Source organism: Carassius carassius, chromosome 38 (assembly GCF_963082965.1).
Source record: "Carassius carassius chromosome 38, fCarCar2.1, whole genome shotgun sequence".
NCBI classification, from domain to species: domain Eukaryota; kingdom Metazoa; phylum Chordata; class Actinopteri; order Cypriniformes; family Cyprinidae; genus Carassius; species Carassius carassius.
The window spans coordinates 26,957,218-26,983,709 of record NC_081792.1 but is presented as its reverse complement, the minus strand read 5'-3'; the positions used below and the strand labels follow the sequence as shown (position 1 = coordinate 26,983,709).

General features: G+C 34.8%; 1 protein-coding gene across 11 annotated transcripts in view; it reads right to left on the bottom strand.

Moving 5' to 3' along the window:
- LOC132119677 (calmodulin-binding transcription activator 1-like) overlaps positions 1–26,492 on the bottom strand; it is a 304,884-nt gene that overhangs the window by 35,817 nt on the left and 242,575 nt on the right. For all 11 annotated transcript variants that reach the window (XM_059529841.1, XM_059529842.1, XM_059529843.1 and 8 more), the window contains one exon: positions 8,593–8,664. In XM_059529841.1, coding sequence (XP_059385824.1) covers positions 8,593–8,664 — 72 coding nt within the window. The remainder of the gene's footprint in view (positions 1–8,592; positions 8,665–26,492) is intronic.

Genomic DNA, 26,492 nt, shown 5'->3' with positions numbered 1-26,492 from the left:
CACGTGAAAAAAAAAAAATTTAAAGGAAAGAGAAAAAAAAAAGAAAGAAAAATGTGATTTGTGTTTCTGGAGACAGACTGTAGAAAAAAACTAATCCTATTTTATTGTATAAAAAATGGGTATTATTAAAATAAAATAAAATATTAATGAAAGTAATGAATTTTTTTTTTTTTTAAATATAATAGAAAAATAAAAAAATAAACCAAGCAACCCATCTGTTGCATTCCATAAAATAAACATCATTAAATAGTATTTTGGAAATATAATGCAATAATAAATAACAAAACTCTCTCCCTGAGTTCATCTCTGTTCCTCTGAAGTTCTCAAGAGCCGTTTGAGGACATCACTCACCTCGGGACAGCACAGAGAAAACTGATGCATGCTGGGCCTCAAACAATACTCAAAACAAGACCAAGAGAAAACATCTACACACATACACCTGTATGCATCACACGTAAGGTCTGAAATAATGAAACTGCAGATAATCAAACATAAATCCTTGTGTGCATTTTGTGTGCACGTGTGGCCAAAGTTTGTCCATTTATAACTGTCTTATCTGAGGTTAAGACAGGATAAAAATATTGTTTTATATTGCATATCTTTAATGACTTATAAATGCTTAAAACAAAAAACCCTACTGTTTTTACTGAAAAACAAGACAAACATATGTTTACATACTGTTTATCATAATGCGACCTTTGTTTGACCTTCAGTCTTATTCTGCTGGTGAAAATATTGTAATATGGCTCATTTATTCACTAGATTAAAACAGTGTAAATTAAGGAGAAGAAACAGAGGAATGAGGAGAAAGTGTTCTGCATCGTCCTGCTCACAGACACCGAGGGAATGCATGAGAAACAAAGGCTTCATTGCTTCATTAAAGTAATTAATTTGCTCTCTTTTCAATTAGCAGCTGGGCTTTTGTGATGTTTTTCAGCTGTTATTTTCTCTCTTCTCTTGCTCTTCTGTTTTCTTTCATTTGCTCTCTCTTTCTCTTTGGTCTCGTGGAAAAGACCCCTCCGAAGTGGAAGTCCAGAGAAGCCTCTAGAGCATTGAATGAAACTTTTTGGCATAACCAGAAACAAAACCTGCATGAATCTTTTTTTTTTTTATGCAATTATTATAATTGAATCTTTGTTTATATAATTATTTAAATAAAAGTACAAATATGGTAAAATCTGAATAAATGCTACAAGGTCTTTCTGCTGCTTTGTGCTAAATAATTAAAATAATTGACAAAAATAAATAAAAGTAAAACATTTATAGCATTTAATTATATAGCAAATTATATTAATAAATATATAAGCAATTATATAACATGATTTATATAATGCATAAATTATTTATATAAACGTGTACAAATATATATACATATTTTATTATTCATTAAAATAGAATGAAATGATACAAAATATTTACAATTATACATTGATTTTAGAATTATTTATTTATGTATTTATTAAAATAAAAGTTTCAGAGGTTAAAAAAAAAACTGACTAAAAGAATTAAAAGGATTCTGAAATGAGAAGGAAAGGTACAAAGTGAAAATAAAAAAGGAACAAAACCAGTGATCAGGTGAATTCTGTTAAAGTCTTGTACAAAGAAAAACAAAGTACAGCTAAAAGGTACATTATAGTATCTTACTTATCCCTAAATAGTACATATTATTACTTTTTGAAAGGGTAACGCCAATGTATTTTTTTCTGACAGTGTGTGTTGTTCGGTACAGATACAGAAGTCTTTATGCTTCCTGATATGGCACTGGAGCTTTTCATGGTTAGGCATGAATTCTTGATATATCAGTTACATTTTGTTGAAGAGCTTTTCCCGTTTTATTCAGTTTGAATTATCTAGCATCCGCCGTGTCTTTCTGTTTCTATAGTCGGGCTGTTGAGGGTGTGATCAGCTCGGATTCAGCGCTACCTGAAGGCCTTTCAGGAAGGATGCATTATTTATTGGGCCATGAGCTCTTGCTCCCTGTCTTATGCTTTTCTTTCTCTGTCGGTCTGTCTCTCAAACACACGCTTGCAACCTTATGTTTTCAGAAACTACCTCTCCAGCGCTACTCCAGTTGAGACCTGCCGGGCTTTGAAACACTGAACCCACCTTGAGGTTTCTGTTCGAACAACAGCATAATGGCTGTTCCTGTCTGAGAGGTCAAGGGGAAAACAGCACTAATGGCTCACTGGCTCCACAACACGCCACATTTGTCTCAGGACCTCTTCTGAGTGAGGCTCACAAGCATCTCCTGAGGATCTGCAGATTTGAACAAATGCATGTGTGTGTGTGCTTTTCACCTCTCTCCGATTGGCAGGCAGAGGAAGTCTCAGTTCTCCTCAAGGACTTGACAAAGAGGCTTCAATGTGTCACGTAGTGTTCAGACGGAGGGCTTAGGGTGGTAAAGTCACGGCTTTCACTTTTCAAGTTAGTCTTTTTGGGAAAGAACAGCATTGAACTTCAAAAGGAAATGAATAGTGCCTTAATTTTCCGAAGGTTTAAGTGTCATTACTCACTGTGAACTTTTTTTATGAAATACTTATTTTAAAGCATGTTTGACTATTGAAAGCTTTTTTCTGTTTTGTAATTCTTATTGAAGGAGCTTGTCCTCTATATAAATAACCTATTTCCTTGAGTTAACTTCGTTTCATTGGGAGGGACATTCTCATTCTAGAGAGCATCTACATCTGAAAATTAGCATATGTCCCCAGCAAACAAGTTGAGTCATCAATATTTTGGCCCATTTTCCCAGAAGGCAAAGACAGTCGATTTTATATGCATATATCTCCTAAAAGTTTTTGTCAGCTTTAGGAGTACACAGTGCCACCAGACATGGACTAAAACCCCACAAAACTTCTGTTTGGTTTGCCAGGATCTGTAAGCAGAATTCAGGTACCGTTCAAACGTTTAGAATTGGTGAGACTGACATTTTTTAATTCAAGAAATTTTGAATGCTCAACAAAGCTGCATTTATTTGATCAGAAATACAGTAAAAACATTACAATTGTGAAATATTATTACAATTTCAAATGTGTTCTATTGTAATAAATAGTAAAATGAAATGTATTTCTTTGATGAAAAGCTGAATCATTATTCCAAACTTCAGTGACACATGATCTTCAGAAATCATTCTAATATACTGATTTGCTGCTCAAGAAACATTTATGATTATCATCAATGCTGAAACACTTTTTCTGCTTAATACTTTCATGGAAGCTGTGATACAATAAAAAGCATAGTACAGAAAGTTCAACAGAGCAGCATTTATTTGAAAATGAAAATGTTTTGTAATATTTTAAATGTCCTCACTGTCTTTTTTCATTAATTTAATGATCCACAATTGATAATGATAAATTTCATTTTGATAATGTATGAAAGTCCATTTCCTAATCAACAGGTAATTGTGAGATTAAAAACTAAAAATTATCTTGTTTTGTCTTTTTTCTTTTAAATGACAACAAAGTTGCAATGATGTCAAATAAAATAGCAGCAGTGAGATATAAATTCACACTGTGCAATAGTGAAAAATAAAGTTGCAACTGTGAGATATAAAGGCAAATATATATAACAAGTATCTTTTTTTTTTTTTTTTTTCAAAATTGCGTTTCCAAGTGGAACATTCAACAGAAAATAATGAATGATGGGACTTAATTTTATTCACTGAGAGTTGCTTGGATTCCTTCTGGATAATCACAGCAGCAAAAAAAGTTTTAGAAGCAAAATACAGTGACAACATTTTGATGACAGTTTATAATTTTTTAAAAGAAAAAAAATATTTAAAAAGAATCCTCAATAAGACCATCAAGATTTATTGAGAAAGGAAACTAGGTCCTTAATGATGAAGTACAAACGGCGCTGTAAGCATAGAGTTGTGTGCTCTGAATGAAGCTGCATGTGTGCTTGTGGAGCTGAAGGTGAATGTGAACGCTGTATTGAGTGCAGTGGTGAAGTGTGTTGACCAGAGCCCAGCATCGCTCCCTAATGCCTGGCGGAAACAGCAAATGGCTTCGCTTTACTCAGCATGAAATGGAATTGAATGGACGGGTCAACTGCAATACAAGAATGTGGTCACAGTTTCAACAGGCTGTCAAAAGACATGAAATAAAAAAAAAAGGTGGTGTGGAAGAACAGAAAGAACACAGAGAGGAAGAAAGAGAATGTTGGGAGAAAAAAAACTTTATCCATTTTCTCACTATGTGTGATTTGGAGCCCTTAATGCTACGTAAGGCATTAAAAACATTCTCACGCATAAGGATTCAGATGACACTCATGGAAAACAGCAGTCATGTGGCCTGCCATACAGATGCCCCTGCAGACCGCTGGCAAAATGCATGGCTGAATGAATAAATAAAAGGCTCTTTTGGGGCCGTCTGTAGCCTTCAGGACTGAGAGATGAAGGGTGACTAGTCTAGACTCCTGACTGTCACAAGTCTGCTCCACACTGCAGCTTATTCTGTACATAAACTCTCCATCTAACCAACATATAAAGTGACCAGCTCTGATAATAAAGCAGATTTCCTGTCCTTTTTTTTTAATAACAGAAAAGTTATTATATGCATATTATTATATTTTTTAACAAATGGAACCATAAAATACCTTTTATTTCATTACATAATTTATTTTGAGCAACAGAATTATTTTTTTTTTGCCTTTTTTTTCTTTCTTGGATTTATTTTAAACACAATATTTAACATTTTTAACAGAAAAAATAGGCTACTCTATACAAAAATAATATTAAATATAACGTTTTTTTGTTATTTATTTCATATTAAATATTTAGCAACAGAAAAGTGCCTTTATTTTCTACTTTTTAGTTTAATTTATTATCTATTCATCCATCTATCCAATTTTACCAATGTATGTATTTATTTATTTAGTTTGTATTATTTTCATTTATTTTTCCAGAATTAACATATAGGTTAAATTATCTGTCATGATCTAAAATGGTTTTCAAGTTTTATTAAATTTTTTTTAATAACCAAATTTTCTTCTGCCATTTAATTTTTATTACATGTATATTTTATTTACATATCCTTTTTTTATTATCTGTGCATTGTTGTTGTCTCTTTTTTTTCATTTTCCAGTTATAATATGTAGGTTAACCATCTATATCATGATAGCATGGTCCATGGGCTTTTAAGTTTCTAAAACTTTAAGTGATGAATGTGAACAAAAGTACAAAGACTGACCTTGACAGGTGTGATTGACAGTGCCAAATGGAGTGTGTGTGTGTGTGTGTGTGTGTGTGTGTGTGTGTGTCTGAGCTATCGGAGAGCTCAGCGGGGCACCAGTCACTGCTGTGTAACCTTGTGAGTCAATGAGCATCTCTGAGCGCAAACATATTCAACTTCCTCTTTATGTGTGCAGCACAACTCCACACTTCCTTTATCCTTTTAATACCCATTCATCTCTATTGGTTGACTGCTAACTGTTAATACAACCATCTTATTATCTTATGGCTGGTTTTGTAACTGATGTATGGAAAAAACTTTGCTGAGCAGAGATGGATAGGTTCCTCCTAGGGTTTTTTCTTCTTTTTATCCCAAACATTTAAATAACACCTCATTGAGAATTCGTCATGCTTATGACATCACTGATTACATCAACATATGCTTGCTTGCAGTTTGCACAACAAACACCTACAACATCATGATGGATATTATGCCAATCATACAGCATTGTTGAAAAGTTTAGGGTCAGTAAGATTTTTTAAGAATTTTTATTCAGCGAGGATGCATTCAATTGAGCAAACGTGAGAGTAGACATTTATAGTGTTGCAAAAGCTTTCTATTTCAAATAAATTCTGTTCTTATGAACTTTCTATTTATTAAAGAATCCTGAAAAAAAAGTATTACGGTTTCCACCAAAAATATGAAGCAGCACAACCGTTCTCATAATTAATACTAATAATAAATATTTAATGAGTATCAAATCAGCATATCAGAATGATTTCTGAAGGATCATGTGACACTGAAGACTGGGGTAATGCTTTTTTTACTGTATTTTTAATCAAATAATTATAGCCTTGGTGAGCAGAAGAGACTTCTTTCAAAAACATTTAATCACAATTAAAATAATGTAAATCAAGCATATCATTTATATTTACATTTACAATGCTGCTCTTTTGCCACTGTAACAACAACTTTGATCTGATTGGTGGAGCTCGTCACACCTCTACACTATTAAATATGATTTTTAGAAGTCTGCAGAAGTTTAGACCATCACTTAACAATCTCAGAGTACACCGTAGGTCTGCGCTTAAGGGTTTATACATTATCACTAAAAATCAATTTCTCTATGGAATAAATGAATGGGATTTTTATCTCAGAGCCCCACTGTTATGCTCTATTTGTATGCAGACACCATCCTGTGTTATAACATTAATATGTAGCAAGTGGTGCTTCATAAATCAAACGCTGCTGATGATAATCTGCTTGTGATTGGACAGGTGTGCCGGTGTAAGGATGAAAGTTTTAAACGTTGTGAGTGTGCATGGGTAGGTCTACTCTCTCTCTCTCTGTGTGTAATGTAGGTGGACTCGTCCTCTCTGTAATCAATCATTTTTACCTGCCCAGCTGAGCTCAGACCTCTGTAACTGTGAGAAATCCGACAGCTTAGATTTGCTTTATTACCACTGGGCTCACTCGCTTTTTCACATGACTTCTTTCTCTTTTCTCATCTTTTTGTTCTATGGTTTATCATAATGTTTTCATCCCTCAACTCCCGTTACACTTCCATTCTGACTAAAACAAATCAAACCACACACACACACACACACACACACACACACACACACACACACACACACACACACACACACACACACACACACACACACACACAGTGAATTATAAAATTACATTTATAAAAGATATTTCATAGTTCATCTCAGGCACCTAACTGTCTTTCATCCAAAAATCAACCTGTTTTATGATAAACTTGTGACTATTAATATACTGTTTGATGCCATATTTTTTTATTAATACTGATACTTTCTGACTTTATGATTTCTGATGATTTTAAAGAAATCCACTTGTTTTGCTAATGAATGAATTAGTGTGTCTGAACAAATAATTTGAATGAATGATTCAGTGGTTTTGAATAATTTTTTTATGAGGATGATTAAAAAAACTCACTCATAAAGAAATCCTTTTGTTTTGTCACTCAATATATCGGTGGTTTTGAACAAATCAGTTCAGGGAATAATCCAAATGACTCACTTATAAAGTCAGCCACTTTTCACATTACTAAAGAAATCAGGTGAGCGAATGATTCAATTGACTAATTCATAAAGAGAGTCACTTGTTTGTAACAGAATGAATCAGTATTTTTTAACAAAGCAGCTGAAGGAATAATTCAAATGACTGACAATCAAGTCAGCCACTTGGTTAGATACTGAGTGATTCTTTTTTTAAATGAATCAAATTTAGACTGAAAGATTCAGATGACTCTCTCATAAAGTCACTTGTTTTACTCCCAAATTAATCAGTAATTTTTAATGAATCAGGTAGAGTAAGTGATTCAAATTAATCACTCAGAAAGTGAGTAATGTGAATCTAATTTGATTCAGAAAAAGTGAGTAATTTGAATATAAAATATATTATTTACTTTAAGAAAGAAAAAAAGAACAGCGTTATCAGATTCAGTTCACTTCTGGAGGCAATTTCGTCTCTGAAGTATAAACCCACACACTCACACTTGCTTTTCTGTCATTGTTGGGATTTTCCATTGATTGTTTTTATACTGAGCTAATAATATTTTCTATCCCCTGCACTTAAAGCTAACGCATTGCATTTTTATATTTTCTTGAAGACATTATTTAGTATGTTTATTAAGTCTTTTCCTCAAGGGCGCCGTTTGCTGCTCCGCACAGTGTAGATGATTTCATGTTTTACTATCCATGTGGGGAAATTACGTCTCAACAATGTAGACAAACCCTCACACATGTGGCCAAACTTTCACACATATACAAATGGCATACACATGCTAAGACCTGCACAACTTCTAATTTTATCTTCAACCAGTCAACTAAACCCCCAAATTGAGGCCTTTTAGTTGGCTAGCCACCGTTTCGCTCATGTAAATGATGTCCGACAGCCAGCCGCAACGCTGAAATGATGAGAGTAAGAAATAAAAGCTTGCACATCTCAACTGATGCTGCTTGCTGCGCAAAAACCCTCACATCTCGCTCGCTTATAGTTTCTGTCAGTCTGCGGACAACACTTGAGTAGTTTCACAGGTCTCAGAGATCGACCAAACAAACTGTGTAGTTCACTTATAAACAGGCAAATAGAAGAATCTGATCTGTGACGTGTCTACAGGCCCAAAGCATCATCTAGCCATAGAACTGATCCACTACTTTGTACGATGACCTCTGGCTGCTAATAAACTCAGACAAATGTCTTTGTGACCCTCAATTACTGCCGCCGCTGTCAGACTGGTCATGCATTTAACAGGGAAGGAGAGACATAGAGCTCAAGACGACAGAGTTATTAGTTACAGGATGGTGATGAAAGATGTTTGGAGCTGTGATAGTCCTGCATATGATAAGCATCATTTAGAGTTAAGTAGTAGGGGAAGGAGCTGAACTCTTACCTGCAGCAGCCAGTAACAGCGGCGGTGGAACGTAGGAATGATGGAGGAATGGACATAGCAGCCGTACAGACACTGAAATAAAACACAGAGAACACCGTCAGGAGAATAAACACACAAACATCAGATCAACAGCAAGAAATGGCACACACATCAGTACATCCGAATCAACTACAAAATACTACACAAGCATCAGTACATTTCTTTCTTGGCATTGATGGTTCCATGAAGATCCCTTAACACCCATGGATTCACTCCATTAAACAAAAGCTTCTTTTGAGTGTTAAAGGGTTCTTTAGATTTTTCAGTTGTTCTTCACATTAAGAAAAAAAATGGTTCTTTGGAAGGTTCGCTGAGGAACCAAAAATGGTTATTTCATTGCATCACTGTTATTTTGGAGCCTTTATTTTTAAGAGTGTAGAGCCAAGGAGATAGTTCACCCCAAAATATAAATTCTGTTCATTTAAATAAGATTTTTAGTTGAAATCATGGTCCTTGGTGGTTCAGAAAGTTCAAGTCAATGGCTACAGACAATGAGAGTGAAAAGATAATTTATACACGCGACACAAAATGAATATCTGTGCCTCTTGACATGTTGAGCTCTTACGAAGTGAAACTATCTGTCTGTACAAGAATCTGAACATTATTTACAACATTATTTCTAGAGCCTCAAACCTATTCTTTCACACAAATTGGTTCTTTTGGACAGTTCTTTACCAGTCACAAACCTTCAGCACAGTAAGTGTATCACAGCTCTATTACTGCAACAATGAGGTCATAATATTACAGCCATATAGACAAACAAACTTTTTTTGTTCCCTCCTTCTGTCAGATATAAATGACACAATCCTTCCATGTATGATTGTCTTAATGACCGGATAAAAATATCCAGAGGGACGTGATCTTTAGACACTTGCTGTGTGTGTGTAACTGGTGTATCTTTACCAAGTCTATTTACAGCAATGGATCACGAGACCCGTCTCCGATCTTACTGTACATTCGGCTGGCTGAATTTTACAGGAATAAAGCTCATCTCAGCATATCATTTTTGAATTCCGGTTATACAATAATGCTATTATGTAAAAAAAAAAAAAAAAAGAAAAAATATTATGGTTTATTTCATTATTTGTATTATTTTTATTATATATATATATATATGTTTGCAACAAAGAACAGCATAAAGACAAAGAAAATATTTACAATTCATAGGATTACAATTCATATAACTGTAAAGTGATTTTTTTGAAGTTGTAAATAAAGAGTATGTTTCTAAAAAAATAGCATTCTATCTTTCTATTTCAAAATTTCATGTTGAATTCAGTGTTCATTTAAATTTCTTTGTAATTATTTGTAATGTATGACCAGTTTATTATTTCAAAGTAAATCATACACCTATTTTCAGTGAACTTTTCACAAACTTTGAGTATTACTTCACTTCCTGTTATCTAAAGCTCAAACTTTCATCTGTCTAGTACCAACAAAAGCTACAAATAAATAGGCAAAGCTGACGAAATTTTTCTGAAAAAACAAACAAACAAACAAACAAACAAAAAACAGCTATGATTGATTCCAAGTCATTACTTTATTTCAAAGCTTATTAGCACAATGAACTCTGAAACTGATCGTCCTTTTATTTCATTCTAACCTGTTAGGATTTAGAAAAGAGGAAAGGTTAGTCAGTTACTCCTAAACACTGATTACAATGCACACTGCAAATGAAGTGCAGTGAAAGGCATGTCGTCATCCTCCCATCAGCGACGTGAAGGTGTTTGGTTTCAGTGGGAGTTGTGTGGAAGTGTTTGGTAACAGTGAGATTAGGAGATGACAGCGTCAGAGGGCATTATTTGCCATCTGGGGCCCAGACAGATGCCAGAGGCCCACACACTGAGCAATTAAACTCTAATTACATTCACACGATTAGATCAGCGCCATCGTCGTGTCTGAGACACGCTCCTACACACAGTAACGTGTTCACACACACACAAGCACACACACAGGCGCCAAGGTGCCTTTCAGTTGGGTATATCAGCGCTGAACTGGATGCTAATATCTAAATATCTCCTACAGGGGAAATGTGAGCCTTTTCCTCATGTGATTCTGCCATACAAGGTTTTCTCGGGACACTGATATGTTGTTTCCAAACGACAGGACCATGAACCCCAAGGGAGAGGTCTGCTGCTCATTTGTGCATTTTTTAAATTGTGGCAACACAGTTATTTTAGTATCACTGAGATACTGTTAGTTTTTATTTATATTAATTTATTTTGAAACTTTCTATTTTAATTTTGAGCTAAATTATAGTTAAAGTTTTAGAAATTTTGCTGTGTTGTTCTCTATACAGATTTTTTTTAAATTATTTCACTTTTAGAATTTTTGTTTTTTTGTTTTCATTTTCATTTTAGCTGAAGTTTTAGTATTTTGCTGTAGGCTTTTGTCCATATAGTTTTATAAATTTGTATTTTAGTTTTTATTTTTAGATTTTGCTTAAAGTTTTAGTATTTTTGTTGTGTTCTAGTTAATACGTTTTATTAATTTGACTTCAGTTTTTGTTTTTGTTTTTATATTTTCTGTTTTCATTTTAAAGTTTTTATATTTTTGTTGTGTGCTTTAGTTTATATAGTTTTTATTAAAAAAAATTTCCCCTTCAGTTTTCGGTTTATTTTTTATTCTTATATTTTCTGTTTTCAGCTAAAGTTTCATGTATTTTTCGTCTATTTAGTTTTTATAATTTTTTGTTTCAATTTTAATTTGAGTTATTTTAGTACATCAAGTTAAACTAATTGGAAATAAGAAATCTTTCCTTGGCAAATGGCTAAAATAAAATAATTTTTTGTATATTTTATTTCATTTCAGTTGACATGTATTTCATTTATAGAAATTATTATTTAGTTTTTTTATGGATTTCGTTTTATTAAACTCTTACAACCCTGGTCCTACAGGGGGTTTAGTCTCTGGAGAAAATTTTTACCGCATCAATTTTTCAGTAATTACCAACCTCTTAAAACACTGAAATATCATACACTGACATTTTCAGTGATTCTGTATGTCAAGGACACAGAGTAAAACTAAATGGGCTCTCACACCAAACTCATTATGAACTACAGGATTTTTTTAATTTGATGTACTATCCAGACAATCTACATCACAAATCTCTCGCCCAAGACCATTTCTTAAAACGGTTAAAAAAAAAGATGAACATGAATCTTGATAAAGATATCAGAATCACGAGCACATTTCCATATGACCGGCTACATTTCCATATTAACGGCTATTTGGACATCATTAGTTACCCATCGCACATGTAAAGAGGTTAGCCAATCACAACAAAGGTCATTTACATTCATAAAGACAGCAGCAAAAACAGCCTGTTTAATTCTTTAGGTTCAGAGAGGGTGGAAAACCATCATGAAATACTAAATTACGACTTTTCGGGTGAAAGAACCCTAACATTATAAGTGGAGTTTAGGGGGGGAAATCAAATGCTACAATAGTGTTGAATGGGAGAAGATGCAAAATGATGCAAAAATGCATTTGATATTCATTTTTGTCATGCTGGGTAAACAGTAAATTCAGGCTGAATCTGTAGCACAACTCAGGAACCATGGTGTGAAATAAAGTAAGCAGAGATGAATCTTTCCGACTCTGATGATTCTGGGCAGAAAGTGTTTGTGTTTAATGCTCTGACTCTGTTGGAAAACTCATTCGGTCTCAGAGGATCGGGTGATGAGGGATTTGAGCTGCCAATCTCATTCAGAAAATAAAATCTAGTACTGCTGGATATGGCAAAGTAGATAGCGGTAACTCAGTTAGTCTGATAGGGAACTTTCTAAAAAGTTAGTCTGACGTTATTTCAACTTTAAACTAACTTTTTAAAGCTATTGCTAGTATTTGATACATTCTCACAGTAACATTCTTTGTGCAAATTTGCTTGAAAGTATGTAGAAAATTACATGAATCTAAATGATATTTCTAAAAATAATAATTGTACAGCATTTTATAAATACTACGTATATAAAAAACATGACTCACTGTTGAAACATTTCAAATCAATAACGTTAAAGGGATAGTTCACACAAAATGTTTTATTCTGCCATCATTTACTCTCAAGTGGTTGCAAACCTGTATGAGTTTCTTTCTTCTGCTGAACACAAAAGAAGGTATTTTAAAGAATGTTGGTAAACAAACAGTTGACGGTAGCCATTGACATTAAAAACAATCCCTTGGAAGTCAATGGCTACCAGTTTTACCACAATAAGTAATTTTATTGTGTGTTTTAGTCTTTAATGTTTGTATTCATTTTTATTTCAGTTTTAGTTTAGTGTCCCTTCACAGATACTAATATGTACAAAATTTGTCTAAAGTCAAATTCAAATGTTTTTTACAGAAACAAGTAAACAGGTCAGTGTGTCTGAGAAAACAAGTGATCATCTACAACCTGCTTTATCGCTCTGAACTTTAACCCAAAGCCTGTTTGGTGAAATAACCACCAAACTGTCCTCATATCAGCAACGAATGCCCACGAGCCTGGACGGTTTGATGCTGATCAACAGAGACAGATCAGAATGGAAGAGATGGGAACAGGACGTGCCGGACACACATGTGTGAGTGTATGTGTGCTGGTCACATCTCCACCTGAGTGAAGACATGCTGTCCGTTGATGTTAATGGCGATCCGTCGTCTGGGCTGGGCAGAGGGCCAAAGGCATTAAGCGGAATCGAATTCCTCCAAACTAGCTTTAATCAGCAGGTTTTTAAGGTTAGAATTATTCTTGCTCTCACACACACAGCCAAGGTTAAAGCACACAAGAGTCATAGGCAGGGAAAACGGATGACGTCGTGTCTGTGTGTGTGTAGCATGTTTGCGCACCATTTAGAATTTAACAGCCTTTCAAATCCCAGTTACTGAATTATAATTCTATTTTATGTTGCTGTTTTAAAGTTTGGGATCAGCAAGAATTATTTTTTTTTTTTTAAGAAGTCTGCATTTATTTGATCAGAAATACAGTAGAAACTGTAATATTGTGAAATATCATTAATATTTTAAAAACCTACTTTATATTATATAAATTAAACAGCACATATATTTTCAACATTGATAATAAATCTGCATATTTGAATGATTCCTGAAGGATCATGTGACACTGAAGACTTGAGTAATGAAGCTGAAAACTCAGCTTTGCATAACAGGAATAAATTATATTTTATACTTTATTATTTATACAAAATACATTTCATTAAGATAGAACTAATTTGATTGATTTGATAGTATACTGTATCATATCCAGGAGGTTTTGCATGCCATTTTGCATGTGCAAGAGGGAATGTGTTATTTTTGCATCCCTAGCAGCACCAAATAACATTGCCAAAATGAAACCATCTTCTGCCACTGTGTGGTAAAGATGTAGCCCCGCCCCCACATTATGCCATTGGTTGAGCCAATACTGTATTGTGCAACTGAACTCAAAGAAAATTATCTAATTTTATGTAATAATTACAAACTTTACCTTTAAATAATTCTGTATTTGCTTTTTAAATCAGCACAGATCAAATGTGCTAAAAGTCTAGAGATGCTGTCTGGCTCGATTACTGGTGCATACTGACTTATTTGTGTTTCTGGATCCCTGGACCTTTCCATGCAGCCAAAGCACTATACAGTATATACTACTATATTCTCAAAAAGCATCGCCTGGAGAAAGACAGAACAGAGAGAATACTGGAAAAAGAGAGAGCCAGAGGCACTGTACTCATGTAAAGACTTCTGTGATTAGAAAAGGAACTGGCTATTTCCTAAGGACTCCGGTCAGAAAAACCTCTGCTTACAACAATCATTTTATCCTGGAGAAATTGCATTGGAGCCTGGAGCGCTGTGAGTACTCACATTCAAAACATCCTCTAGCTAAAAATCCTTCAGTCTGTCAAGAGCGTCTTTCCTTTATCTAACCGTACAGATGCACTCTTCTCTTCCTTTTCCTCCCTCTTTCTCTTATCTCCCTGCCGAGGGTGGATTTTTATCGGCCGGTGATAAGGGTCATCCTGTGGCGTCTGTGATTGGAGGCAGTGGAATGGGCGAGGCAGAGCCATTGAGAGTCTGAAGAGGCACCAAACCGCATCCCGCTGATTGTGCTGACATACAGTTAGCACCTGAGGGGCTGCGACTCAGAGGAGGACAGGTGAAGAAGGACAGATACACCCGTCTTTCTCCTCTCTTTTCATGGCCACTACCGATTCAAGCACCCCCAGGACAGTTAGCCACAGCACAGGCTTTGTAAAGCAATGCGCAAATCACCTCTTGGGACACATGGGGTTATTTCAAGTGTCTGGATGGACTATTATCATTTGGCAAGAATGACGGTGATCTAAAAGCACTGTTTATTGTACTGGACAACAAGACAAAAATACTGAAGAAGATATTAATTTTTAAGCAATGCATGCATCCTTTAATGTCATGACTTTATGAATTTAAGACGTTCGACTCTGATTTAAGACCTTTTAAGGACCTTATATATATATATATATATACTGTATATATACAGTATTGGATTTTTTTTATCATATTATGATGTTATAATGTTTATAATAATGTTTTTGAAATCTGTGGTTTATGTAGAGTTAATTAAGCAGTGCACAAAATTCACATGTCCCAACAGCCATTAATAATGGAGATGTAGCTAGATGAGGACGGCGTCAGCGGTGTAGGAGCATTACTTATAGATGGACATTAGCACAGGAAATAGAGCAGAGGACAAGGAAGAATCGTCTTTACGGTAAAGGTCAGTGGTCTTCCTTATTCTGTCACTTCCTGTGAGATCGTGCCCTGCTCACCTTACAGACCTTGCCCTCCAGGATCATCATTGCCAGAATTGAATCTGCCTTCGTTTGCGGTAGTTCTAATATGCTTCATCCTAAAATTGTATGAGTATCTGGGGCTGACAGAACCCTTGAGAGCACCGTACACTGTTAAGGAGAAAGAAATGGTGCAAATTTTTGTTCCCAGGGTCTCAGCTTCAGGTGGTCAATAAGGAAAAGCTCTTCTTAAATTCAGTTCAGCTATAAATCACAATTAACACATTCACAGGTCTGACCCCTAAATGATCTGTCTGCCGGCTAATATTCCCACTGCTGCTGCTGAAGGAAGGGACGGACAAAAGTGCGGCCTGGAAAAAGAACAACAGAGCAAGAAAAGTAGGACGAGGGAATGATGAAAGGTAGAAGTGGTGGAAAAGGCTAATGGAGAAAGAAAAAGAGAGAGGGGTAAAAAACGAAAGAGTGAGAGAAACAAACCAGAGAAAGATAGTTTCTGCATTTTTCCTTTGTGTTATGTGGCATGTAAATGTAAATGAAATATATTACATGGAATATAGAATGAAATATATATGATAGTTATAATATCATATACTAAATAATATATTATATAAACTGTATTATTAAGACAAAAAAAAATATTTTTAGTATTAATTATTCATTAGTATATTATATTTATAATATAATATTATTAATGTAATATTATAACTGTATTATATATAGTAAATAATGTGTATATAAACTAGGGCTGGGGGAATTAACGCGTTAATCTTTGCGATTAATTTGAAATGTTTAACGCGTTAAAAAAAATTAACGCATTTAACGCAGCACACTTCTTTTTGCCTCGTTTTAATGATTTCCTGTCGCGGCTGCTATTGAAAAGGCCGTCCCGCCCCTCCGTGTTCGGCGATCACGTTTCATTCTCGCGCAGCTTTCATGAGCTGGTCTTTTCCGCTCCGTGTGTGCGCCACGCTGTGTTCCGCGTGTGTGTGTGTCGGCGCGCTCTGTCGTTAACGGCCCAGCGGCGCGCTCTCCGTTCCGTGTATGTGTGTGTGTCACGTGTGTGTGTGTGTGTCGGCGGCTCTGTCGACAACGGCCCAAACGCTTCAATCATGTACCGAGCACTGGAAAAGTAAAGTCCACTCAAATAACGTGAAATTCTGTTTGCTGAGCTGGTATAGCCATGCTGGGCAGCAATGGTAAAATTACCTGCTCTGATTACATGCTCTGGTAATAATAGCTTTGTAGGACTATATTTTATTTTGATAATTATTTAAAAAAAATTATAATAATCTGTTAAATTGATTATGTTGATTGATTATTGAAAAAAAATATATATTGATATTGATATTTAATATAGGGCTATTTTCTGTTCCTTTTTTCCCCTGTGTTGTTTAATTAGGTGATTCTGAGTTAAAAGGAATAGTTCACTTTAAAATGAAAATTCTGTCATCACTCACCCTCATGTTGTTTTAAACCTGTATGAATTTCTTTCTTCTGCTGAACACAAAGGAAGATATTTAGAAGAATGTCAGTAACCAGACAGTTTCTGGGTCCCATTGTCTTCCATAGTAGGATAAATATATACTATGGAAGTCAATGGTACCAGAAACTGTCTGGTTACTGACATTCTTCTAAATATCTTCCTTTGTGTTCAGCAGAAGAAAGAAATTCATACAGGTTTAAAACAACATGAGGGTGAGTGATGACAAAATTTTCATTTTAAAGTGAACTATTCCTTTAAATATTGATGATTACAAGCTTGGGGGAAACGCAATTAATTGCAATTAATTACAGAAATTGTGCAATTAATTAGTTAATTTTTTTTAATCGATTCCCAGCCCTAATATAAACACATTATATATTAAATAATATAATTTTATATAAATAAACAATCTACATCAAATATATATATATATATATATATATATATATATATATATATATATATATATATACAGTATATATATATATATATATAATAGCTAATTATTTTATATAGTAGCTCTGCTGCGTCAAAAATAATAAATACATATATAAATACATAAAAAGAAACAAACAGAAAAGTGCCGTCCTGACCAGGCATCCACTTTATTGATTACAATGGGAGCGATTTAGTTTTGATGGGTTATGATGTGTCTCTCACATCTACTTTAGGGTCTGTGCATGTGTGTATGAAGTAGTGTAGGGCGAACACTTACAGCTTCCTGCCAGATTTGGGATCTATACATATATATATATAGAGAGAGAGAGGAAAATAAAGCTTTATATTTTATTGGCATAAGAGGAATGGATGGAAAACACAATTTCTTTGGGCAGAGGCTCAGTGCTGATAAAAAAGCTATTTGTATTCCACAGTCATTCAGAGGCTTTGGCCTGTTTGGCGGCTGCATATTTGTAAACACGGGCCCCTCTGAGCTACTTAATCTTCCAGTACACTAATGCCGAACGCACCATGAAAGAGAGAGCGAGAGAGAGACGTGGCAGAGGAGGTTTTATACGTGTTGCATGGTAAAACTGCTTATATTTTCACTTCAGTTTGGATGTACAGCAGTGGACGACCACACTGTGATGATCGTGCTTCAGACAAAACACAAGCTATGTGCTGAAACACAAAGCTGCGGTTGAACTGTAGCGGGAGGATGATCTGGTTTGTGTGACTGAAATGTTCTTTCATGATCGTCTGGGATCAGTAAGTCACAAGCTGGCATGGTTTTATGCTCATTCCTACAGAAATGCACATATATGGATTGCAGAGGTCAACGTGTGTGTGTATATGTGTGTGTGTTGATTGGTTAGTGGGGTTTGATCGAGCCAATCATAGCTCCACCTGTCAGCAAGCGACTCTCCGGCCCATGGGTACGACCCTCAGATGCTCACTTACACACGATTAATCCAGATAAATAAACACACACAAGCCAGACTACAGCACTCATTAATATGGAGAATTATGTAACATGATGAATAAACATGCTATGATTATTTTTGTAGCATGTGCATGTAGAAAAAAATGTTTCCAATTGATGCAACTAAATAATTAATAAGTGTTTGCTATATCTGGACCTACAGAGACATTTTACTGCTCAGATGTCACTCTTTCATAGTTCAGAAGACATAATGGAGATTAATTAAAGAATTTACAATGTCTTGTAAATGTTTAATTGTAAAATATAAAGATTCAAATAGAGTTCCAATTTACCAGTGTATAATGACAATATATTATATTATATTATATTATATTATATTATATTATATTATATTATATTATATTATATTATATTATATTATATTATTAAATTCTAATGGTCGAACATTTCCTAAGAAAAATATACACAAATGACAGTTACTGTTTTTATAAAACTAGCTTTGAAATTATAGCAATAAAATTGGTAATAAAATTAATATTGATATTATATATTAAACAATTTGATTTTGGAAATTTAAGAGAAATGTTTGAATTTGTTTTGAAATATTTTAACTTAAGACTTATTTGTACATTTTATTGGTTAAACTCATTGTAAATTTACAGAAGTGTTGTTATTGTTAAATAAAAAAAATATTAAAAATTGTTTTTGGCAAAAGAAAAAGGTTTAAATAAAACAAAACAATATGTAAATATCAGGTGAAAACTGAAACTTAAATTAGAAATATTACTTTGGCAACTAACTCAAATAAAATGTGTTCATCTTAAGCACATAAGTTACTCAAAATTAAAACGAAAAATATGTTAAATATAAACAGAAGTTTTAAACAAAAACAAATAAAATGACAAAAGGACTAAAATTACTTTTATTTTTAACTAAAATTGAAAGAAAAATGAAAATAGAAAAATAAAAGCTAACTGAAATTTAAAAAAATGCTGTAATAGTACATAAAAATACTAAAATTCTACTAATATATACATATATACGTATATATAAATCAATGGTCTGAAGACAGTTTGAGTCTTGTTGAGATGCATGTGAGATTACTGGGGTCTATTTTTCAGGAGACATCTGAAAAACAACCAAGAAGATTTCCAAAAAGAAACAATTGACTCTTCGCTGGGACTTTGATTTGACTGTCTGTTGGCGTGCTGTCAGTGTCATCTTTGCTCCGTGATGCATTTTTCACTGCGTGAGAACATGATGTGTGGCACGAGGGCAACAGTAACTAAGGGGGGGCGGGTCTTGTGAAGGGTCATTTGAGATCTCAACTGTGCTTGTTCTTTCTCACATCCACAGTGGTTGTTTTGTTTGCACACAATCAAAAGCATTCAGAGAATCAACTGCTACAAAAACACCAGAAAATAACATCAATAACACAAGCTTTCCGAAAACTCAGCAACAAACAAAACACAGCAAACTCATCTAAATAAAAGAGTACAAATCAAAGCAGTGTCATTTTCTTTAACAATACAGGAAGGAAGTCTAATTAAAAACATACACAAGTGTGATGGCGGACGACACGCGAGTGAATGGGTCCTCATCGATCTACATTGATGTCAAGCTTCAGGGAGGCTGCTGGAAAGCAGACACCAGGAAGTGTAAGAATGACGGTAAGAGAAAAGAAAAAATCAAATGCGGTGAGAAAAAGTACACTCTTTCCGCTCTGTGACACAAGGGATTACATCCAACCCCTTTCAGATGAGCCGCATAGGAAATTCTCTTGTATTCTCAGCTTCCTCACGCTTTGCATGACAATGTGCAGATATCTAATCAAAGCCAAACAGCGGCAGAGAAAGAGAGAGAGAGAAACCACTTTAGAAAGAAAGGTGTGAGGAGGCAAAACTGAGGAGGAACAAAAAATAAAAGGTATGTGAGGAAAACAAAAAGGTAGAGGAATCGCTGGAGTCCCTGTAGGACCAAACACACACACACACACACGCACTTTAAGTGGATGTTGCTGGCAGCTCAATGAGCTCAGTTTTCAGCTGAAAACCACAGTTAGCGCTTCACTGCTGTTGTTTCCTCAGGAGCGATTCTCTGTTGCCATATCTAATTCTCCTCCAAAACACTGAAACACCATGTTTCACCTATAATTCTACATGCTGGGCGTATTTCATTCTCCTCTGCTGTGTCTCAGCCTGGGGTTTTGGGGAAAGCTGGCTCTATTCTTGCTTTTTCCTCTCTAAAATGCTGATGTGCGTGAATTTTTCAGTGTTAAAGTACTTTTTCTCAGCTCTACTTTCCTCTCTCTCTCTCTCTCTCTCTCTCTCTCTCTCTCTCTCTCTCTCTATATATATATATATATATATATATATATATATATATATCATGTCCTTTAGTTTTTCAGTTAAGTGTTTTTCAACAAATCTGTAAAGTGAACAATTCAACGACTCAAATGAATTTGGAATGGCATACTATTTCTACTATATATATATATATATATATATATATAAATTGTATTAACAGAAAATAGTATGCAAGTACTATAGAGCTATTTCAAAAGGGGTATTAAACACATGTAAAACTGGTTTTAAATCTGTTTTTGGCATAATAATGCAAATAATGTTACTACGCCAACAAATGTCTTTAAATGACAAAAAAAGCTGCTGTGCACTTCTTTACTCATTCCACCCATAAGGACAAATTTGCTGAGATCAAAATGAGCTTCTGCTAATTCCTGAGGCAATGGTGCCATTGTCTAAATAATTAAAGATAATTTTAAGATTGCGACTCGGTTAGCACGCTCTTGATTTCGCCTTCAGCTGCACCTTATTCTGATTCCTTTACAGACAAAATCCACCGATGTGGAACAAGTGTTGAGAAAAACCAAAGTCATTTCATTTGAGAAGTGATAGTCTGTGGATGCTGATACATCTGTCTCAGAGGCCGGTGGGCAGAGCTGCATACGCATGTGTGTGTAATTACACAAAATGTGTTCATTAAGAGCACCACAGGAATTAAAAAATGAACAAAAGCAGCTTTTGACCATTAACCTCACATGCGTACTCACGACAGAACCTCAAGTCAGTGTATGTGGGTCATATTTGAGCAGTGACACCTCTGCCAGAAATAACAGATGGAGGGAGAAGGACAGCCAGAGGTGAAGAGCGACAGGAGCGGTAAAAACACATACAGATTGGAGTAACTTGTAGAACAGAATAGGGAGAGTACGAGAGGCAAGGTTGCTGCTGGTCAGCAGGCAGATCTGTAATAATGAAACCTAAAAGGAGCACTAATGAAGTTTCTCTGTCTCTCATCAGCTGTGAGATGATGCTGTCAGATAATCACAAGCGCAAATCTGTTCGTCTCACTTACAAATCCACCGAAGCTGATGGGAATCTGTAAGAATGAGAGTGACAGAATGAGATACAAGATTTTTAACAGAATGTGTGCTGCATGAGTGGACATTGCTTTGTTGTTGCTTATTGGCCAAAAGTGAAGAGAGGACATGCCCACATGTAGGGTGGTTGCTAGGTGGTTCCTAGAGTGTTTGGGTGATTGCTAGGGGGTATTTTTTGCACATTGCTATGCTTTGGGTGGAAGATAGAATATTGGGGTGGTTGCTAGGGTACTCTGATTGGTTGCTAGGGGGTTCTTGGTGGTTGCTTATAGGTTTGTGCAAAATTCAGTTTTCAATTATATGAATTGGCCATGTAACCAGAAACAGAATTCACAGAAAGAATTCCAAGTCCAGTTTTTCTAGCAAAAGTACAGTTTTTTCCTAGTTAGAATGTCAGCTGAATTGCATGGCATTGCATAAAACATATAATTTCCCCTAAATATATTTGCCAAACAAATAAATAATAATAATAAAAGAAAGAAAATGAATAGAATAAAATAAAAATAATACATAGCTAAAATAAAAAAAACCAAAAACCTAAACTAAAAAAATAACAAATATAATTACAAATAAATAAATATTATAATTCAGAAATTCAAGCTATTAGTTTCACAGCACATCTATAATAGTCAAGTACAAAGCTATTGCTGAAATTAAAATGATCATAACAAAATCATGAAAATTTGATCCATTAAACCCTCATTGCATTTCAGCAGGTTTTTATTAATTTATTTTTAATATTATTAATAATTCATAATTTCTAATTAATATTGTTTTTATTTGCATTCAAAATTAAATTACAATTCAGGAACTAAAATGGAGATGTAACAAATTATTATTAATTACATTTTAAATAGCACACAACCCATGTTAATAACAAATCCTCAAATATCTTATATTCGGCTCTCTATATATGACTCGAATCTCTCATTCAAAGCATTTATTCTTATTTTTTTTGTCAATTTACTATCTGTCAACCAAAAACCTAACACCACACTTCTCTGCAAGCATATCTTAAGGTTTCAGTTATGACCGTACTCATCATGCATCTACATACTGAAGACTCAAGGTTAGTGATTTTAACAGAGCCTTGACCCTAAGCCTGAGCTTTAGTAATAACCAGAACTAAATGAATGTGTGCTTCTAAGTCTGATATGCATGTGTGCAAATAGCTTGTATCGCATTCACTCAATCTACAGTTTGGTGCGTGACCTTAAACAAAAACACCCTCAGCATTCGCTCTTTGTGCCAACCTCTCCCAGTGAGTAACAAATGGGCCAATTCCCAGAGGATCCAGCCGTCCGTCTCATGACACCTAACGCTCATCTCTACTTTGGCCCCCTGCCATCCAGCTCTTTTATTACCCTCACAGGTAAAAGAAAAGAGTCGCTGAGAGTTGCTCTGCTCTTGGGCCAGAGGCGATCTGAACACCATCTGAGACACCTGTCAGAGAGATCTCCTCACAATCAAATCCTGCGTACAGCAACATCCAGGCCAAACACCGAGCTTTTTAAAGCTAGCTATACTAGGACACTCCCCATGCTGCAGGGACCACACAGTTCTGTACCAACCAAACGGTTTTCCCAGAAAAAAACTAAAACAGTATGCATGCTTGAACTGAGCTTCAGCTCATCAAAAGTACATACAATAGTTCTGCTAATGTTTTGTGATTTAAACAGTGGAGCTTGTTGCGAGAAACACAGAGGTCATGGGTTCGATTCCCAGGGAATGCACAAAGTGATAAAACATATAGCTTTAATGAAAATCACTTTTCGCTGTATTGCAAAAAAAGAGAATAGAATTAACATAAAAAAAGATAAATAAATAAATTAATACAAATAAAATAATGGAAAGAATATATAATAATACATTAAATAAATTTGATAATGATAGATACATGAAATAAATGCATACTGTAAATGCAAACCCTCATGTCATATATTTAGGACATGTAGTTAATTAATATTATTTAGCACATAAATGTATAATTACACTGTAACAAGCACACCATAAACAAAATACATAAAAGCAGAACAGAACAGAATACAATAAAATAAAATAAATATACACAATTAAAATAAAATAGGCATGTCAATTAAAATAAAAATTTAATTTACAAAAAAATAATAATAATTATTAGCAGCACATCCATAATAGTGATATCGTCGAACTGCAATGCTGATCGCCGAACTGTGATATAAGCCACATAAAATACACGTTTTCACCTCTGTTGCATTTCACCAGCTTTTTTAAATCTCCAGCTTCATAGAAACCTAGTTTAAAATTTTTGTTCGTATTTACATGCTGGTGTTAATCAGCTGTATTAATATATCTGATAAATGGTTGAGGTGATAAAGGATTATTAGAGGGGCCGGCCGGATGGCCTGCATCAGTACCATAAGTCTCTGGTTTATGAGAGGTCTTAGATGTGACACTTACGACTTGTTATACCACCATGAGGAATATTCCCTCACCTACTTTTCAATGTCGGCAACACTACAAGGACGAACAAGGGCATATTTACAAATACACAAACGTACAACTGTCCTATATATGTCAAGAAAGCATACAGATAAAATACTACGCGCTGTACACACTAATATTGCTGTAACTTACAGATACTCACAGACCATTCAGAGTTTTATGAGCAGCAATTGTGTAAGTCACACACACACAAACACACATGCACAGTCAGTAGCAGGGGACAGGGACATTAATTGGACTGGGCCTGGGCTGGTGTCCAGGGTCTAGGTCCGTCTTAGCACTGATCTGTAATGAGCCAATTATCCGGCCCTGGCCCGGCCCGGCCCCCTTTATAAACCACTGTTTACTCCAATTAATTATTAACACACCTGCAGTTCTGGTGTGAATCAAATCAGAATAGACTCCAGGTTAAGAGGTCCCTGAGGTGGGCCCTTATTAAAATGTGCTCCGTTTTTCTTGTCAGGGGAAACTCATTCTTCAGGAGATAAAGAGGCCAGATGTTTCTCCTTCTTGATTTCGCTCAGCCCACAGATATTCTGAATGTGTGTGGTGACTTACATACACAATAAGAAGAGTTTTTTATGACTGATTTAGACTAATACTGAACAAATCTTTCAGACTGAATCATGAATTAATCATTTTACTGACTTTTACTATATCCAAGAGGTTCAATCTTCTTGTAATATTGTTACCGTATGCGTGCACTTCAAGAAATGATGTTGTTTTTCCAGTAGAAATATCGAAACATTCTTAAATCAAGATAAATTTACTTGAGAAGCACAATTACAGATATTTTGTTTTCTGAAAAAAAAAAAAAAAATTCAGATTAAGCAAGTTTTGTGCTCCAAAAAAAAAAAAAAAAAGAAAAAAAAAGAAAATGGGATAAGAAAAGTCCAAATAGGATAAGAGAAATAATCTTGTTTTCTGCTTGAATTAAGTTTTTTTTCTCACCCCATTGGCAGATATTTTTCTTTTTTTTTTCTTCTGCAAAATCTCACTTCATTTTCACTTTTCAGAAAACAAGATTTATTTAAAATCTCCCAGCCAACAGGAAACCTTCTCACAGATTTCATTAATGTTTTTCAAGCATTATATACATTTAAGACAAAACATTTATAAAGCAATGTTTTTGGAATGTTCTTGTAACTTTATTAATATTTGACGTACATTATCGTAAACACTGAGAGAAAACATTCTAAGAACAACATTCTTGGAATGTCTTCATGATGTTATTTGTACTTGATAAACGTTCCGTAACATTGAGAAAATGTATGTAGAACAATTAAGAAAACTGGACATTTTAATGTAATTAGAAAATCAAATATAAAGATTCAAATGGGGTTATCAAAAAAAAAAGAAAAAAAAAGACATTTCAACATTTTAGAAACAAATATCAAATTCAATATTTGTATAAAGACATGCAGTGAACAATTAATGATGGAAAGGTTTGGACAGTTATTTCTGCAGCTGACCCAACCCGATCTCACGGCAATTGGTACATTTTTCACAAGGCGGCTTATTCGTATGAATTCGTACGACCACACTCGTACAAATTCATACGATTGTTGCCAAATCGTTCGTATTTTACGAGTTGCACAATTCGTATGAATTTGTACGAATGACCTACACCTAACCCCGCCCCTAAACCTAACTGTCACTGGGGGTTTAGACAAATCGTATAAAATCGTACGAGTGAGGTCGTACAAATTGGTACGAATATGCCACCTCGTAAAATACGTACGAATTGGTCGTGAGATAGCATTGTCTGACCTCGTTGAAAATGCACTTGTAACCCATTTTGTGCTGTTTTGTTATTAGATTACACATAGCTGATTATCAGTGGTCGATTGTGCTCTTGGTCGATTGTGCTGGCTGTGTCTGTGTTTGTTAATTCACTGACAGTAGATCACCTGTAGTACTTTCCACTCCCACTGGCACTTTTATAGGATTAAGTTTGTTTGTCAAGTTAATGCATCTTTTTAAAAAGTGTTCAAATATTTGTACTGGAAAACAAAACAGACACACTATGTAAGAAACGTACACTTTTTTTTTTTTTTGAAGTGTTTGTGCATATGTGTCCGCATGTGAGTAGAAGTGATGACGGAGTAAACACAGGCTAAGTTTTCATTCGAAGGAAAAGTGCTTGAGTTCAGAGAGCTGCAAATGCATTTCTGTCTGAGATAATGTCTCTTCCTGCTAGAAATCTACTTTTCTCTCTGTTTTCACACTCTCTGTTTACCCTGCCCGGGTTTTGCACTATAAAAACATGTCTTCCTCTCTCCTTTATCTGTCTCTCTCTTCTTCTCTCTCTACCTCAGGCTCTTGCTCTTTAATGGCAAATTGAGACTCTGA